The sequence below is a fragment of the Onychostoma macrolepis genome, chromosome 05 (assembly GCF_012432095.1).
Source record: "Onychostoma macrolepis isolate SWU-2019 chromosome 05, ASM1243209v1, whole genome shotgun sequence".
Lineage (NCBI taxonomy): Eukaryota > Metazoa > Chordata > Actinopteri > Cypriniformes > Cyprinidae > Onychostoma > Onychostoma macrolepis.
The window spans coordinates 27,644,070-27,660,796 of NC_081159.1; the positions used below are offsets into that span (position 1 = coordinate 27,644,070).

The following is a 16,727-nucleotide window of genomic DNA, read 5'->3' on the forward strand; positions in this document are numbered from 1 at the left end:
ATTTTATCAACTATTGTGCTTGTAATAGGTGCATGGTGGGTGGAGATTGATGAGGACAACAGACGAGATTCCATTCTGGAGACTGGAACAACCTGTTTTCATGTTCCAGGTAACAGGGGAGGAGCTAAAGTCCCAGATATACCTTTAGATCAGTAAAGAAGTCTGGACTTGTTTATTATGTTGTCAGTGCAGACCTGCAGAGAGTTGTTCTCTCATTCTGTAGAATGAGACTGAAGAATGTGTAGACAAATAAATGTTTGTATTTTCTTAGTCTCTTTAAGATTGCTTGGAAACATTGCTTGGATGTACGATGGATCTGCCATCTTCAGGACATTTATAGGACATTCAGGACATTTATTTATAGAAACAGAGATGTCTCCAGTGTGGTGAGTGTGACTTGAATTGTCCATAATTAGTAACTGAGGCTTTTACTGAACACGTACTGTTTTTATTTTAATTTATTTCTCCTTTTGGTATTGTAATGATTCTAATATTATAGGTGTAAACTTGTTCTGGCCCTTTAAGTCAAATATTGTTTGCACCAAACTAATCATGCTATTTTGCATATTTCTATTTTTGTAATGCTATTTTTATTCATCTATATTTTTATTCTCCAAACATCATGTTAAATATTATCTGTGATCTGTTGTAATTATGTGTGTTGTACTGCTTAATGTTTTTGCAGGGGCAATTAAGGATAAATTTCCAGCCTTTTTTAAAGGTTTGACATGATTTAATGACACGATGACCTGCTTCCTAGCCTGCATGTTCACGTTGCTTCAAATATGTCTAACACCATCTGAAGGTAGTGTACATCTTTTTCTGCATCTGTGATTTGAAAGTTGCTTAGATGTAGGGCAGATATGTAATGCAAATGATAACCTTCCTTTTTAATCTCAATGCAAATATATAAATACTGGGGTTTTTTGCATGCACACACCCTGTTATTGTCAATATGGGCATTTATTCATATTTAATTTGTATGTTTTGTAATTAATGGCACAATTATTTTTTTCCTTATTTGTTTTTTAGCAATTCTTTCTCCTCCAAAGAATCTGACTGTGGAATTATTGGATTTTAAGGCTACAGCTGAATGGCTTCCTGGACAAGGAAATCCTCCTGACACCAGATACTCTTTTGAGTTTATAAGTGCACGAAATATGTATGTACATACAGACATTCGCAAAAAAATATAGTTTTAAAAAAAAAATAGTTGTACTCATGATGCCATTTGAAATTTTTCGGGTAGGTCCGGAGGAAAGTGGAATCGCATTCCACACTGCACTAACACGACCATACTGAAATGCGAACTGACTTTTGATGGGCAAGTTAATGAGCTTCACTGGAATTATTTTGTGAGGGTCAAGACAACATTTAAAGGGACGAGCTCCAACTGGACAACTACATCAAAGTCTTTCCAGCCATATGGAGACAGTAAGCTCAAATATATTATATAAGACTTTCAGAAATAATGTCATAAATTGTTTTGGTCAGCAAAGCTAAATTATGCTCTTCTGAAATGGTTGTGTTTGACTTTCTGTTGAATTATTCTGTAGCACGCCTGAGTCCCCCAAATGTAAAAATCTCGGCTGAACAAAAGTCCATTAAAATTGATTTTAGTCATTGGCTGGAATTAAACCAAGAGCTCAAACCACTGGAATACCTGCTGTACTTTTTTGAGAGCAGTCCTGCCGGGGAATCAAAGGTAAATGCATAATATTTTTGTCATGTACAATCACTGATTATTACAATGAAATTTCTACATGCATAACTTGAAACCTGCATTACTTAAAATTATTTTTTTTATTATTAATTTTTTTTTTAGTTTGTAGCACTGATATCAGCCTATGAATCTCCCTACACTTTCCATGATGTGCCATCTGGCAAGAACTATTGTGTTAGTGTTTCTGCCAGTCATCAACAAGCCTCGAAGAACAGTAACTTCAACACCACCAAATGTGTATTTCTATCAGGTAATGGATATATTTTTATTTGTATACTGTTCAGAGTGTGTATATCCATAGAGGGAGAGAGAGGAGAGAGGAGAGAGTAGAAGAAAAGTGAGAGTAAAAATTTAAAAATGTTACAATAGATTTCTATTTCAAATAAAGTAAATGCTCTTTTGAGCTTTCTGTTTATTAAAGAATCCTGAAGAAAAGAAATTACAATTTCCACAAAACTAGAAAGCAGCACTGTTTCTGACATTCAGCTTTGCATCACAGGAATAAATAAAATTTAAAAATAGAAAAAAGTTATTTTAAACTAATAATTTTTCATAATATTACTGCTTTGTTCAATCAAATGCAGCCTTGGAGGGCAGCTTTACTTCAAAAACATTGCAACTTTATTACAATGATATTGTTTGTTTGTTAATGTGTCTTATAGATTCTACTAGAAGCTTTGTGCTAGTGGTGTGCATTGTGGCCATGCTGCTGATTATTTTTTCAACTGGGATTTTTTTTTATTTTGGTTTTTTTTACCACATGTGGCTTCATATCAGGAATCTCTGCATTCCAAACCCTTTGGTATGTTCTTCAATACTTGTTAAAGTTCGTAAAGCTTTGTGTATGTCCTAATTTGACTTTAGAATTGAAGTTGCATATATCAGTTGTTATATTGAAATCATTTTGTGAACATTATTTGATTTTTTTAACATGACCCTTCCAAGATGTTTCATATTTTTATATACAAAATACATTTATTATGTGTATATAGCAGTGGTTTTCAAACTTTTTTCAGAGTGACCATATTTTTTTCTTTTTAAATTGACACGACCCATATATATACACATATATACACACACGCACACACACACACACACACACACACACACACATACACATATATATATATTGTAATATATATACATTTCTATTATTTTAAGTGGTCTCGAAGTCATTTTTTAATAATAAAAAAATTAATAAAATACAACTGTTCATTCTTAATGTTAGTTAATGCTTTAACTAAAGTTAACTAATGGAAGCTTGTAAAATGATGCCAAATAAATAAATGCAATGCATTGTAGAGGTTCACTATCCTTTACAATAATACAGTGTTTGCATGTCCTTTACAGATTGTTAGACCAGAATATAAAAGGGTCCTAAAACCAACCCATGAAGAACCCCAGCCTATTACAGTGACAAAAAAAGACATACAGAGACGTTTTTCTTCATCGGAGGAAGACTCCAAGGATAGCTCTAGGATCTATCAACCGAGAGAAAACCTTACATCATCCATCGCCAGTGTCAACCCACCAGAGCAAGATGAGGAGGCTGAGGCATCAAATCAGTTTGATAAGTACACACTAGCTAATTATTTAGAAGATAGTGAAAAAAATGACATATCTGAAATGGATGAAGACAGTATGCATCCAGGTAGTGAATCTGAATCGGGATTCAGTGCCACTTTAAACAGTTCAAGATCATCCAAAATACTACAAACGGTTACTGTGAACACGTTTGTATACTCAGAGATGGATAGAAATTATGCAGAAGAAACTCTTTCCTGTTCTTCTGGAAGTGACTGTGAAAGAGAAGTGCCTGCTGAGTTGGAGGAGGAAAGCTGCATGCCTGATTCTAACTCAGAGAGTGTCTATGAACCAAGACCTGACAAAGTATTATGAACTTCCAAATGTCTACTATCTAAACCAGGGATCCTCAAATCTGGCCCACGAGATCCACTTTCCTGCAGAGTTTAGCTCTAACCCTAATCAAACACACCTAGCATGCTAATCAGTGTCTTCAAGATCATTAGAAAATCACAGGTAGGTGAGTTTGATCAGGGTTGGAGCTAAACTCTGCAGTAGATTGGCCCTCCAGGGTAAGATTTGAGAAACCCTGATCTAAACTATGAAGGCCCTTAAAGAGGATCTACATATCCTGAACCTACTTCCAAAGGTGGAGTCTGCAACCAAATTCAAGCAGAAAAGTATCTACCGTTCAGGAATAAGTTGGAGCTACACATTCGGCAACTCGTCACATGACCAGTCGATAAATGGCCGTTCAGACACTTTGATAACGGACTCCAGGTGCTACAAGAAGCAAGTTATGATTCAGTGCAATACCTGACTGACCTGAAATATTGGACAATTGAAATTCTAAGTGTATTCTTGTGTGTTGTATGTAATGCAAAATACATACCATAATTATGGAATAATACCATAATTTACACAAATTGGGATCTAAGACCACTGTAGTGAATATCTCTGTATATAAAATCTGATGAAAGATGAAAATTACTTGGAAACAACTGCTAAATTGTAAATGGTGGTCACTCCAAAAATTTGATTTATGTAATAGAAGTTAATGGTTAAATTTAAAAAACAAAAAAAACAAAAACACTACCATTGGCATTATTTGGAAACATACTCTCTTTATAGCATCCTCTCACAAGTGCTTAAAAAGTATATTTTGCAGTTCCCACAATTATTTTAATGTAATTCTCTCTCTCTTTTTTTTTTTTTTTTTTTGTCTTTGTGTGATTTTAAACTGTCTCGAGGATAGTTTGTAAGATAGTTCATAATTTGTCTCCTGTTTGTAAGATTCTTTGTCCATACAAAAATCTCACTGAATTATTACAGTATTTGTAAAAAGAATGTTTGGAAATAGAATGTTTGGCACACTAACACAAAATATCTTCATGTATCTTTCATGAATTTTTACTGTGCTGGTTTTATTTTCATGTCGTATCCTACCATATGTATGTCAGTGTGTTTATGTACAAACACTTGTTTTCTGTAAAGCACTGTCTAAACATATATATAACCAAAGATTTTATCATCATCATGGGTCATTATATATATTGGGGGACTGTCTTGTATTTAAAAAATTTGAAGGCCTGAGAGTGTGAAAGTTTTATGTTTACATGAAATGTTACAGACTGTAATGCTGCATAATGTTTTACTGAACGATGCCTTTAATGGTGCTAAAGAGACTATTTCTTTTATGGTTTAAGAATGATAAACCCCTCCTATAAAAGAGACGAGAAAAAAAGTAAATGCTATACATTTATTTTTATGTATGATTTTGAAGTTGCAAATAAATATTGAAAAACATAAATATGCAATAGTGCCACTATAGAGTACATATAATTTCTTTCTATTGTCTTTCTATTTACACATTTGGGTAATTTTAATGACTATTTGACATTTGTAGAAAAAAAAAAAAAAAGAGAGAAATCTCTCATTATTGTATTCTCTTCTTGTCCCTTCTTATTGGTCCTCCAGTCAGTCTCCCCCAAACAGAGAAGAAAAAAACCCTTTCCTTCCATCTTCCCCACGTACACGCAGTGATTTGGTGGTGCGAGTGCCTCTTTGAAGGCCTGTCCGTTCTTTGTCGTTTTCCTTTTCTTTTTGTTGGAGTTGAACCTGTTGAGATATCACTAGACGCATGTCCTCCTGGAACAGAAATTTGTTGGTAAACAAAAGGAAAGCAAAACTAGATTTTTACATTTTCTATATATAATCAATACATGCAATGCATAGTGGAGGGTAACTATCATTTACAATAATACAGTGTGTGTTCTATACAGTGTGTCACTGCAGGAACTAAAAGGGTCCTAAGACTAACATCTGAGGAACTCCAAACAACTGCACTGGCCTGGCTAAAAAACATTAATGAGGACTATGTTTCTGTAAACTGTGTTTCTGAATTTGAGAAGGGTGTCAAATACGGCACTCTGTGCAATGCATAGTAGATATACATTTTATGGAAAAAATGTGAATAGTACTTCCTGTAGTAGTACTGGATTAGAAATCAATTACAAGTTACCAACCTGCCAAGACTCAACTTCCTGAGATAGTGCCACCTTGTGTCTGATAGTGTTCAGAAGCTGCTGGTTGAGTGCATCACGTTCTTGTCGGGCCAAAATGATCTCATCTTCCAAGGCACTATGGGTAATAAGGAAAAAAGATTGGGTTGGATAAAACAATAGACAGTTTCAAGCTACCCTCAGACTATTATGCAAAATATCACCCATTCATGTCATATCGTTAGCTTATCACTTTATCTCTGGCATTAAATACGACACACAGAGAACAAAAAGGAAGAGGTTGAAAAGCCTTTTGATCCAATTCACCTGTAAGTAGGTTTGCCAGGACTGTTACGAAATGGCTTCACCTCCTGCCTCAGCCCTTCTAATTCAGTTTCTCTAGACTGTAGCTGATGAAAGAACAAAACATCACATATCACCTTAGATGAAGCTACTCAGTTTATATGCATGCTATTGTGATGTCACTGTATCATGTAGCTAACCTCTTTCTGTAACTTCTGAATTTCGTCTTCTTTTTCTTGCAAAATGGCTGAATGGGCCAAAATGGATTCTTTGGCCTGTTTGAGATCAAAATGAAAACAACCAGTCAGCAGAAATACAAAGTGAGGTGAGAAAAAAAAAAAGCTGTGTGAGGAGAAAAACGAGCACCTACATACTTAAAACCCAATTTCGTTTGATAGTCAATTTACATCACTTGCAGTGTAGTAATTATTTGCTACAAGCTAATTTGAAGCATGCACACCTATCTTTTCACTAAGCAGGGGTTGAGCGCTACCTGAGACTGTTGGATCTCACTCTGAAGTGACATAGGGAAGCAGGTAGCCTCCCCCACACTGGCCTCTTCTCCCAGGGCTTGAACCCTTTGCTGTAGGGTTCGGTTGACTGTGCGCAGCTGAAACACTGTGCTGTGCTCCTGTTCCAGCTGTGAAAGAGCCAGAGACAGCCAGACTGAAACTTTCTAGGGATGGATGGACTCTGACCAGCAAAACCTGAACCTGAAACCTAGGCTGCCCAATCCCCAAATCTCATACTATTTAGGACCAATAGTATAGTGCAAGATTAGATTTAGTTGGCCTCAAATCATAGTACTTTGAAAATAGTACGTCACAGTGTATTTTCAAAGTGTGCATCTCTTCCCACAATGCCTCTCAGAATATAATTGTCCATTTTGCTTATCATATATACATATATAAAATATAAGTACATAATAAAATAAATTAAATAATCAAAATTAAACAATCTTATTTAAAAGTATAAAAATCAATCTTTTTTTAAATTAAGCCATTTTATTTGTGCATGCAGCATACAGCAAAGGAAGAGGTTACTGGAAACCACAGGTCTATTAATTGTTAAGGTCAAAGGCTCAAGGTTTAGCAGGTTAGCATAGTCCAGTTAGCCGCTGCTGGTCTACAGCATCTTTTTCCACTGGCAGCCATTTAAAAATATCCATGTATTCTGACTAAATAAAATATTTTGCAAGAAATATACAGTATGTTTTTTGTTTTGTTTTTTTAAATTTTTTGTTTTGAAAGGTGTCTTATGCTCAGCAAGGCTGTATTTAATTGATCAAAAATAGACTGATTTGGTGCTAAAGAAACATTTCTTATTGTTGAAAAAAAGTTATGCTGCTCAATACTTTTACCAGTCATAGATTTCTTCAGGAGCTTTTTGATGAATAGAAAGTTCAAAAGCATTTCTCTGAAATGGATTTTTTTGGTAACAAATGTCTTTACTGACTCTTTTGATCAATTTCGATGTTTTACAATGCATTTTATTGGGTTATATAGGTGATTGTTTTGTTAACAGTTATGCTGCTTAATATTTTTGTGGAACACTGATGCATTTTTTCAGGGTGTTAATGGCTGATATTTTATAATATGAATTTAGATATTTTACTAGTGCTTCATTCTTTGTGGTGGACTCTTAAAAGTGTGAAATGGTGTGTGAAATGGAATTCCCAACAGTACTGTAGTGTTTGAGTTTGTAGATTAGGATGAGCCCTAGTGCAGCTTCACATCACTAAATGCTACAAATCAATTATTATGTTGAATGTAGGGTGTAAATTCTAATTGCATACAGTATTTATATGAGATATCTATCCTACATAGAGATTTGCTCCCCATCTGCTATTTAGTTTCCTACCCAAATTCTATCATCTGGCACATCTTCCTCACCTCAGTTTCTTTATCTTTCAGACTGGTCTGTAGCTCAATCACCCTCTCTCTCAATCCATCCCTCTCAGATCTCAGCCGGTGGTTGTCTTCTTGAGTTGACTTCAATCTTTCATCCATATGAGCACAGCGCTCTTTCATAACCCTGTTCTATGATACAGGATCAGTAGTTAAAAATAACAGACAAAAACAGTGAATCAACATACTGTACTTTCTTTGATTACTGTGCTATAAATCAAAGTTGATAATGTCAAAATATCAGAAGATTAATTGGCCTGGCCAATATACGGGTCTATTTCTACTTTGGATCACTAAGTTGGTGTATACCTCTGCTTGCAGACTGTCCAGTCTAGCAGAGCTTATGGATTTGCTAAAACTCTTATCCTCCATTTCTTCCCTCAAAGAACGAAGCTCAGTACGTAAAGTATGCTCTAAGGCCACTGCCTGGAAGAAAAAAATAAATAAAAGGAGAGAGAAAGGTTTAGATGGGTATTTCTAGGACTGCTTCTGACATCAGACAGACACCTAAACCTGCTGATCTTCATTCCAGCCCTGTATGCACCCGTTACATGTGTTGTGTTGCTACGTCACTAGACATGTTTACACACGTATCTGGATGCCTCTGAAAAGATTTGCAAGAAGCTGTAAAAAAAACAGGAAGCTGGGGACTTAAAGCTTCTGATTGGTCACCTCTGCCAGCTGTTCCACAAGCTTTTGGTTGTGGCTGGACAGGTGAGTCAGTTGCTCACTCTCCTCACGACGCCGGTCACGACTCTGAACGTGTTTTTGTTCCAACTGCTCACGCATCGCTGTGATGTCAGCCTGCAGTTCCGCTTCCCGCTGACCTGCCTCGAGGTCCCGCATCTCCAGACGTCGCTGCAGCATGTGTTTCTCCTGCTGCGTAGCCTGTTGTACAGAGACAAACAAACTTTGTCTGTAATTCACACACAAGAGTTCTTTAATGATGTTAATAGGTTTGATTTAAAACTATATCCACCTATATTTGCCTTTTACGGTGAAATGTTTATTTTGAGAGTTCTAGGTGGTGTTTTTGAAGCTGGTGTAATGAGTACAAAGTAACCTTTATAACAGGTTTTAGGCACTATTTGAGACCATTGATACACTCTCTAAATGAAGGGTCAACATAAACTTTTGCTGCATTTTATGCAACATAATGTCACTATGCAGGAGATACTGTAGAAACACTCAAAATCAATGTTTGCGTGTTTGCCTCTTTATCTTTATTTCTTGTACTTTCTTGGCAAGCCCTCTACTAGATGTTAACCACTGTGTAGTTTTCAGCATCTTAAGAAATTGTTTTACACTACCGTTCAATTTTTTTTTGTCTTATTGCTTTTCATTTTATCTAAATACAATAAAAAAAAACAGCAATATTGTGAAATATAATTACAATTTACAATAACGGTTTTTCATTTCCAATATATTTTAAAATGTAATTTATTCCAGTGTGAGCAAAGCTGAATTTTCAGCGGTCATCGTTACTCCAGACTTCAGTGTCACATGATCCTTTAGAAATTATTCTAATATGCTGATTTGCTGCTTACTTATTATCAGTGTTGAAAACATTGCACTGCTGATCAGTGCTTCTTAATATTTTTTGTGCAAATAATGATTATTATTATAAAAAATAATTATTTAATGTATAGGAAGTTCAAAAGAACAGCATTCGTTTGAAATAAAATCTTTACCGTAATTTACGATCAATTAATGTGTCCTTACTGAATCAAAGTATTCATTTTAATCTTAAATATTGAAAAAAAAAATTAATGGTGGTGTAAATCTAATCTATAAAAATGTATAGAAATTTCCATTACAAAATTAAATAAGGTAAAATTGACACATTGGCCGATACAGCCATTTGCTATATGGTTTTAATTGTAGACATTTGATGGGTTATAATGTTTTAAAAGGTTTTTTTGTAATGTTTTGCAGTGCATTCTATTAGGCATTTTATTTTTATTGTGATAGATGTTTTATATGCAGTTATTATTTATAGAAGATATTAATAGATTTGAAGAGGTAACAATGTATTGTTTATGTGTACAGCACCATAGAGACAAATTTCTCTGCTGGACAACAAATTATATTTTAATTAAATTCTAAAAAGTTTGCTAAACAGAGTTTAGATTGTTAACCAAAGAAGAAATCAGACTGGTGAATTAAAATAGTGTAAACAACTGTTAACATATTGTATAAACATAAACATGTTACTTTACAGAGTTAAGGCCCGTTCACACCAAGAACAATTAAGATAACTATATCAGCGTACACACCAGCAGACAATAATGTTCTGTTTAATATAAGCACGCACTGCAGTTACTGTACATTGTCCGCGGTTTTAAATTCTTGAGCTTGTTAAAACCGGGTGGATTCCTATGGGCTGTTAATGTTTTTATTTTCTCAGCTGAAAAAAAATTCTGAAAGTGATTCTAGCAATATCGTTCCTCTGTGTTGTTATAGTTGGGGTGTGGACTATCGCTATTCTCATAGAATTTGAATGATTAATAAAACTTTATAGTTAACGTTTGTGGTGGGTGTGAACAGGCCTTTATAGAGACTCCATCACTTCTGAGCACTCATTCTCATTCATACCTCCATCTCCCTTTCCATCTGCTCTATCTGAGCAGCCAGCTCCTCGTTTTTCTCCAGCAAAGCTTGGCCCACCTCAGCAGCCAAGATCAGGTCCTTTTCCAGCAGCGTAGGACTGCTGTCATCCTGAGGTGAGGCGAGAAGATCATCTGCTCCCATTGGAGCCATGATCCGGTGACCAGAGGAAGAGTGTGATGAAGAGAAGGCGAAGAAAGAATCCTCCAGGATGGGAGAGGGTAGGTTCTCCTTCTTGGATGAAAACATTGGTCCGTCCCTTAAGTTCACGGCTAAGCAGGACTCCAAGTAACCGTCCTGATAGTCAAAAGTTGTTCATCTGCATCCTTCCCAGTCTAAATGTCCAATGCTGTAGTCTCGCCTGGATTTTCAAGAAAACACAGAACCTGACACCTCTTGGTTTTGTATATCCTTCAAAAGATGATCAACCCTTGTTTGTGTCACATGTAAGGTGTACGGAGGCTGAAGGTTCCTCCAAGGGTGGAATCATCAGTTAATTTATTGTTTGCTTTATCTTGAGTCTTCCTTATAAATCTCCCTATGGACAGAAACGTGTTTGAACAGGTGACAATTGTGTTGGAACTCACCCTGAAAATTATGACACAAAGCTGGCAGGTGTTTTCATATATAATATCTAATCCTCCTGGACTGTAAAGAGCTTGGATTTCATCCCTATACAGTATGTGTATCCAAACACCACATTATCCATTTCTACCTTTGGGCATGTCTATTGTTGTCTAGGAGCTTCTTTTGTGGAAACATAAAGTCTCAGTGTTTCTCTCACATTCCAGTAGTCATTCAAGACTCCTCAGTGGCCCAGTGACTACACCCCTTACAATTGGCTAAACAGGTTTTAAAGAGCACAGGTAACTACAACATAGGTGACCTCCTTAATGCTGATATTTCACCACTATTTTATTTAGCATAGCTGTAAAGTTTTTCTTGGAATAAAACAGGAATTGCTTTCTTGTTTGTGGATCAGAATGAAGGAAACCCAGGCACAGGATGACATAAATGGATGTAAACCAGAACCTCTGGCAATTATTAACATTATGTGGTATTTTAATGGCACTGAAACTGTTGAATCAACGACATTAGTCTAATGTAGTGTAAATAAAACAGCCCAAACTGTTCGTATCAACTTCACAGCACATAAAGGCTTAATTAAAAGACTTAAGAACTTGAATGAATGTTTTATATTCAAAACAAATATCTTGTAAATCGGTAAGAAAGCGTCTGTTAGAAATGTTAATGTTCCTATTGACTATTTAGAACAAGTAATGCTTTGTTTTTCCTACCTGGGAAGTTCCTGCTCCAAACTTAGCATGAAAGGTGACAGGGAGGTAACTACTGGTCGCCTTGGAAGCGCTGCTGTAAAGCTAATTAAGCCACACCTTCTCTTGGCGTCATCAGTTCAGTGGGAGGAGCCCAAACACAAAACAGGGCAGGTGACGCTGACGTCAGGCGTTCAGGTGAGATACAGTCACTGATTTAGTATGAAACTTCGATTTATTAAAAAAAAAACCACACACTTCAAACCTACGATTTATTCATAAATGTAAACATGGGGGAATTAAACCATTGTTTTGAATTTTGAAGGCAGAAGTTCAACAAACCAAAAAACAATATGAAGTTCCAAAAATAAGAAAGCTGTAAAATTACTTTTTGTAAACATTTAATTGTTTTATATAACTTAACCGTCATTATGTTTGTTTGTTTGTTTGTTTTTCTGTTTATTCTAATGTACCCTTTGGCTGTAGGCGAATTGTAAATATTTAATAGGCTTTTTATTTAAAAAAAACTTTTCTATTTCAATAGAAAATTTGTCCCAAATTATTATTTTTTTGGTGAATATTAATTTACATTATTGTAGATGCTGAAAAAGCACAATGAAAATGTATGTACAATTCAAATCTGAGTTTTACCAATTTACTGACACAATTAATTAGGCTACACTAAAATATAAGGAATACTAAAATAAAAATAAAAAAGACAATTCTGGACTTTAATCTCTATTCTGTTTCATAAGAAACTTTCCTGTGAACTTTACTGTCTTATTTTAGTTTTTATCTAAATAAATAAATAAAAAAACATAGTTTTTTACAATATTTTAACATTTTCCCTCTCTCTATTTTCTTTTGTGCCATCATAATTCTTTATATAAAGCATTGAAAATATGATTGATTAATTCTTCCCACATGTTAGAGAAATGACATAAGAAAGGATTGTGCTTATGTATTAAAACTTTCATAAAACTTTAAATTAATCTCTACATTTTTATAGCTACAACATGCTTCAGAGTGTTCAAAGATCATTTTATAATTCTATCTAAAATGTTGTAGAGGTATTCCTAATTTCCACAGTGTCAGATGTTATGCAGACTGTCATAACATTTCTCACCATAAAAGAACCCGTTCAGGGGCTGTTAGGTAACCTGCTCAGTGCTGCCACTTTGTGGTTAAAGCCACTGTGGAGGGAGCAGCTTCTAGTCGCAGGCAACCAGCTTCCTCCTGATAGATAACTGGAGATCACGATTTCATTTAGTAAGGTACTGGATTTGCAATGTACAATTAGTTTTGTTGGACTGTTTGTGACATTTCAAGGTGATCCAAATATGGAAGTGGCTCAGAGAGACCACAAGGAGTCCTCTGAACCAAAGTGAGTGTTTATTTTTGCTGCTGTGAAAGGACGGGGTTGTTCAACCCCTGGCAAAGGCCCCAGCCTCAGTAACTAGGTGCTATGGGACCTGTGGTCTGGCTGTGTCCCTTACCGTGGTAATAATGAACTGTGTGTGGATTCAGATTGGATTAGTAATATCTACACAAGTGAGAGTCTGTGAAATTTGCAGCAATACTTCCTGTTTTCTCGATTTCATATTTTTCTCTTACATACCCTGAATGAAGCTATAGAGCTATGGGCTCTGCTCTGAATCTGGCTTATATCTGTAACACGAGAAAAACCTACAAAAATAAAAAGGAATTTTGAAAGAAATACAAAAAAGACAGTCAGTGAATCATATACTAGATAATTATGTTTACAATAGTAGTCGGATTTTGTCCTTAAATGGTTAAGAGAAAAATAAATCGAATTACTTGTGTTCTATATACAGTGAGGAAAATTAGTATTTGAACACCCTGCTATTTTGCAAGTTCCCCCACTTAGAAATCATGGAGGGGTCTGAAATTGTCATCGTAGGTGCATGTCCACTGTGAGAGACATAATCTAAAAAAAAAAATCCAGAAATCACAATGTATGATTTTTTTACTATTTATTTGTATGATACAGCTGCAAATAAGTATTTGAACACCTGTCTATCACCTAGAATTCTGACCCTCAAAGACCTGTTAGTCTGCCTTTAAAATGTCCACCTCCACTCCATTTATTATCCTAAATTAGATGCAACTGTTTGAGGTCGTTAGCTGCATAAAGACACCTGTCCACCCCATACAATCAGTAAGAATCCAACTACTAACATGGCCAAGACCAAAGAGCTGTCCAAAGACACTAGAGACAAAATTGTACACCTCCACAAGGCTGGAAAGGGCTACGGGGAAATTGCCAAGCAGCTTGGTGAAAAAAGGTCCACTGTTGGAGCAATCATTAGAAAATGGAAGAAGCTAAACATGACTGTCAATCTCCCTCGGACTGGGGCTCCATGCAAGATCTCACCTCGTGGGGTCTCAATGATCCTAAGAAAGGTGAGAAATCAGCCCAGAACTACACGGGAGGAGCTGGTCAATGACCTGAAAAGAGCTGGGACCACCGTTTCCAAGGTTACTGTTGGTAATACACTAAGACGTCATGGTTTGAAATCATGCATGGCACGGAAGGTTCCCCTGCTTAAACCAGCACATGTCCAGCCCGACTTAAGTTTGCCAATGACCATTTGGATGATCCAGAGGAGTCATGGGAGAAAGTCATGTGGTCAGATGAGACCAAAATAGAACTTTTGGTCATAATTCCACTAAACGTGTTTGGAGGAAGAAGAATGATGAGTACCATCCCAAGAACACCATCCCTACTGTGAAGCATGGGGGTGGTAGCATCATGCTTTTCTGCACATGGGACAGACTGTATTAAGGAGAGGATGAGCGGGGCCATGTATTGCGAGATTTTGGGGAACAACCTCCTTCCCTCAGTTAGAGCATTGAAGATGGGTCGAGGCTGGGTCTTCCAACATGACAATGACCCGAAGCACACAGCCAGGATAACCAAGGAGTGGCTCTGTAAGAAGCATATCAAGGTTCTGGCGTGGCCTAGCCAGTCTCCAGACCTAAACCCAATAGAGAATCTTTGGAGGGAGCTCAAACTCCGTGTTTCTCAGCGACAGGCCAGAAACCTGACTGATCTAGAGAAGATCTGTGTGGAGGAGTGGGCCAAAATCCCTCCTGCAGTGTGTGCAAACCTGGTGAAAAACTACAGGAAACGTTTGACCTCTGTAATTGCAAACAAAGGCTACTGTACCAAATATTAACATTGATTTTCTCAGGTGTTCAAATACTTATTTGCAGCTGTATCATACAAATAAATAGTTAACAAAATCATACATTGTGATTTCTGGATTTTTTTTTTTAGATTATGTCTCTCACAGTGGACATGCACCTACGATGACAATTTCAGACCCCTCCATGATTTCTAAGTGGGAGAACTTGCAAAATAGCAGGGTGTTCAAATACTAATTTTCCTCACTGTAAGTAAATACACTTCATTTGAGTGGAGTGTTACTGCAGTTTTTCCTGTTATTATATGGATCATATGTCTACTCTCTGAAAATGGGAGGAGCTTGGCCTCAACATGCCCCTCCCACTTGAGCTTTAGTCCTGTTCAAACAAACTAAGAATCAGTCACACAGAGATGGAGAAACACAGCGCTAACTGGACCCTTCTCCTGGTGCTGTGTGGCCTCCTGCCACTGAACACTGAGGCTGGCAGGCAGATGCCAAAACTCTCGGACAAGAAGCTATGCGCCGATTCAGAGTGTAGCCGTGAGTAATGCAAACCAGCTGATTTAACTTTAATATATTTATTTCAGGATAGTTTTTTCTTTTAGTGCTTTCTTTGAAATGTTGCATTTCAACATGCATCACTTTGTTAACACTTTATAACGTTCCATTTGTGAACATTATTACAGTACATTAGATAACATCAGTTAACAATGAAAATTGTTTATTATGTTCATTTCAATATTTATTAATGCATTGTTAAATCAAAAGTTGTAATTATTATTTATTGGACCTGAGCTAACATAAACTAACAATGAATGGTTAGATTAATAAATACTGTTAAAAATAATAACATGAATTTGTTAGTCTATTTTTATATTATAAAAGAGTTTGGTTAAAAAAAAAAAAAAAAAAGTACTTGCCTTACTAGTTGACAAACAACATGGACGTTATTTTTTTTCTTTTTTCTATAATGCTAAAAAAAAAATTAAATGGTGGTGATAAAATTGTTATAATGCCCATCTAAACTGTGTGGTTGTGTATTCACAGACCCCATTCTCATCGCTAGAGCTCTGCAGGATTATTACCCACAAGACTGTCGCTTCATTCACATCCACCAAGGCCAGTCTGTCTATGTGTATGCCATGCTGAAAGACCGTGGGAACCTCTTTTGGGCTGGCAGTGTAAGTATCACAAGGCTAAAGTAATACTGTGTGAACTCAATTGCAAACATTTTAATAATTAAAACGTCCATGATTTTCTTGTATTGACAAAGTGTGCAAAAACAAATGCTTTCCCCTCTGACAATGAAGTCAGAAAGTATAACTGAAGATAACTGTTTGTGAAGGTTCAAGGGTCATATTATGGAGACCAGGAAGCTCGTCTGGGATATTTCCCCAGCAGTGTTGTTGAAGAGACACATGCCTTAATGCCTGCTGAGGTTGAGGTCAAGACCGATGTGTGTATCTCAATCTTTTCTTTATGATAAACAAACTGATGCACTGACAAATGCATGTAATAGAAAATGGACGTTTAAGATTAATTATATTCTCTTTTTTTTTCTTTTCAGAAATGGGACTTTTACTGCTATTAGGACTGTGTCTCGGCTGGAACATAAACATGATTTTTAATTCCACTCTGCACTTTATAGTGTGTCACTACACTTATCATTTCTAGTAGGCAACTCAACTTAAAGATTACTTACTATTCAGAAGGAAAAC

General features: G+C 36.1%; 3 protein-coding genes across 9 annotated transcripts; 2 read left to right on the forward strand and 1 right to left on the reverse strand.

Annotated features, from left to right (window-relative positions):
* The first annotated feature begins 188 nt into the window (after positions 1-188).
* On the forward strand, positions 189-4,890 carry crfb12 (cytokine receptor family member B12). The gene is made up of 8 exons (XM_058774546.1): positions 189-386; positions 686-805; positions 1,033-1,162; positions 1,250-1,434; positions 1,557-1,705; positions 1,826-1,973; positions 2,386-2,525; positions 3,074-4,890. The coding sequence occupies exons 2-8, from the start codon at positions 745-747 to the stop codon at positions 3,620-3,622; spliced, it is 1,362 nt and encodes a 453-aa protein (XP_058630529.1). The 5' UTR covers positions 189-386; positions 686-744; the 3' UTR covers positions 3,623-4,890.
* Positions 4,891-5,071: 181 nt separating this feature from the next.
* On the reverse strand, positions 5,072-12,310 carry bicdl2 (BICD family like cargo adaptor 2). 3 transcript variants are annotated; one of them, XM_058774548.1, is made up of 10 exons: positions 11,864-12,106; positions 10,554-10,926; positions 8,631-8,846; positions 8,268-8,384; positions 7,944-8,090; positions 6,545-6,691; positions 6,252-6,326; positions 6,076-6,158; positions 5,773-5,887; positions 5,075-5,395 (listed from the first exon to the last, which is right to left on the reverse strand). In XM_058774548.1, exons 2-10 carry the CDS (start codon positions 10,812-10,814, stop codon positions 5,225-5,227), a joined length of 1,332 nt encoding a protein of 443 aa, XP_058630531.1. In that variant the 5' UTR covers positions 10,815-10,926; positions 11,864-12,106; the 3' UTR covers positions 5,075-5,224. The 3 variants fall into 3 exon arrangements, with proteins under 3 accessions (XP_058630532.1, XP_058630531.1, XP_058630530.1); XM_058774547.1 differs by having other exon boundaries at positions 10,554-11,103; XM_058774549.1 differs by lacking the exon at positions 6,545-6,691 and having other exon boundaries at positions 5,072-5,395; positions 10,554-11,103; positions 11,864-12,310.
* A 678-nt stretch (positions 12,311-12,988) lies between these two features.
* mia (MIA SH3 domain containing) lies at positions 12,989-16,716 on the forward strand. Of its 5 annotated transcripts, XM_058776630.1 has the most exons (5): positions 13,143-13,223; positions 15,410-15,549; positions 16,057-16,190; positions 16,355-16,465; positions 16,577-16,716. In XM_058776630.1, the coding sequence occupies exons 1-5, from the start codon at positions 13,180-13,182 to the stop codon at positions 16,598-16,600; spliced, it is 453 nt and encodes a 150-aa protein (XP_058632613.1). In that variant the 5' UTR covers positions 13,143-13,179; the 3' UTR covers positions 16,601-16,716. The 5 variants fall into 5 exon arrangements, with proteins under 5 accessions (XP_058632614.1, XP_058632615.1, XP_058632617.1 ...); XM_058776631.1 differs by lacking the exons at positions 13,143-13,223; positions 16,577-16,716 and adding an exon at positions 12,989-13,113 and having other exon boundaries at positions 16,355-16,562; XM_058776632.1 differs by lacking the exons at positions 13,143-13,223; positions 16,577-16,716 and adding an exon at positions 12,989-13,113 and having other exon boundaries at positions 15,418-15,549; positions 16,355-16,562.
* The last annotated feature ends 11 nt before the right edge of the window (positions 16,717-16,727 follow it).

What these genes read in the sequence shown, in the direction of transcription:
- mia (XM_058776629.1), top strand. Translation starts at nt 13,180, where the DNA reads ATGGAAGTGGCTCAGAGAGACCACAAGGAGTCCTCTGAACCAAA. An exon ending in AAGGAGTCCTCTGAACCAAA is followed by an intron (nt 13,224 to 15,409) that starts GTGAGTGTTTAT and finishes ACTAAGAATCAG; the next exon opens with TCACACAGAGATGGAGAAAC. An exon ending in CGCCGATTCAGAGTGTAGCC is followed by an intron (nt 15,550 to 16,056) that starts GTGAGTAATGCA and finishes GTGTATTCACAG; the next exon opens with ACCCCATTCTCATCGCTAGA.
- bicdl2 (XM_058774548.1), bottom strand. Translation starts at nt 10,814, where the DNA reads ATGTTTTCATCCAAGAAGGAGAACCTACCCTCTCCCATCCTGGAGGAT. An exon ending in AGATGGAAAGGGAGATGGAG is followed by an intron (nt 8,847 to 10,553) that starts GTATGAATGAGA and finishes TCTGTACAACAG; the next exon opens with GCTACGCAGCAGGAGAAACA. An exon ending in GTGAGATCCAACAGTCTCAG is followed by an intron (nt 6,327 to 6,544) that starts GTAGCGCTCAAC and finishes GATCTCAAACAG; the next exon opens with GCCAAAGAATCCATTTTGGC.
- crfb12 (XM_058774546.1), top strand. Translation starts at nt 745, where the DNA reads ATGACCTGCTTCCTAGCCTGCATGTTCACGTTGCTTCAAATATGTCTA. An exon ending in ATGTCTAACACCATCTGAAG is followed by an intron (nt 806 to 1,032) that starts GTAGTGTACATC and finishes TTTGTTTTTTAG; the next exon opens with CAATTCTTTCTCCTCCAAAG. An exon ending in CAAATGTGTATTTCTATCAG is followed by an intron (nt 1,974 to 2,385) that starts GTAATGGATATA and finishes TGTGTCTTATAG; the next exon opens with ATTCTACTAGAAGCTTTGTG.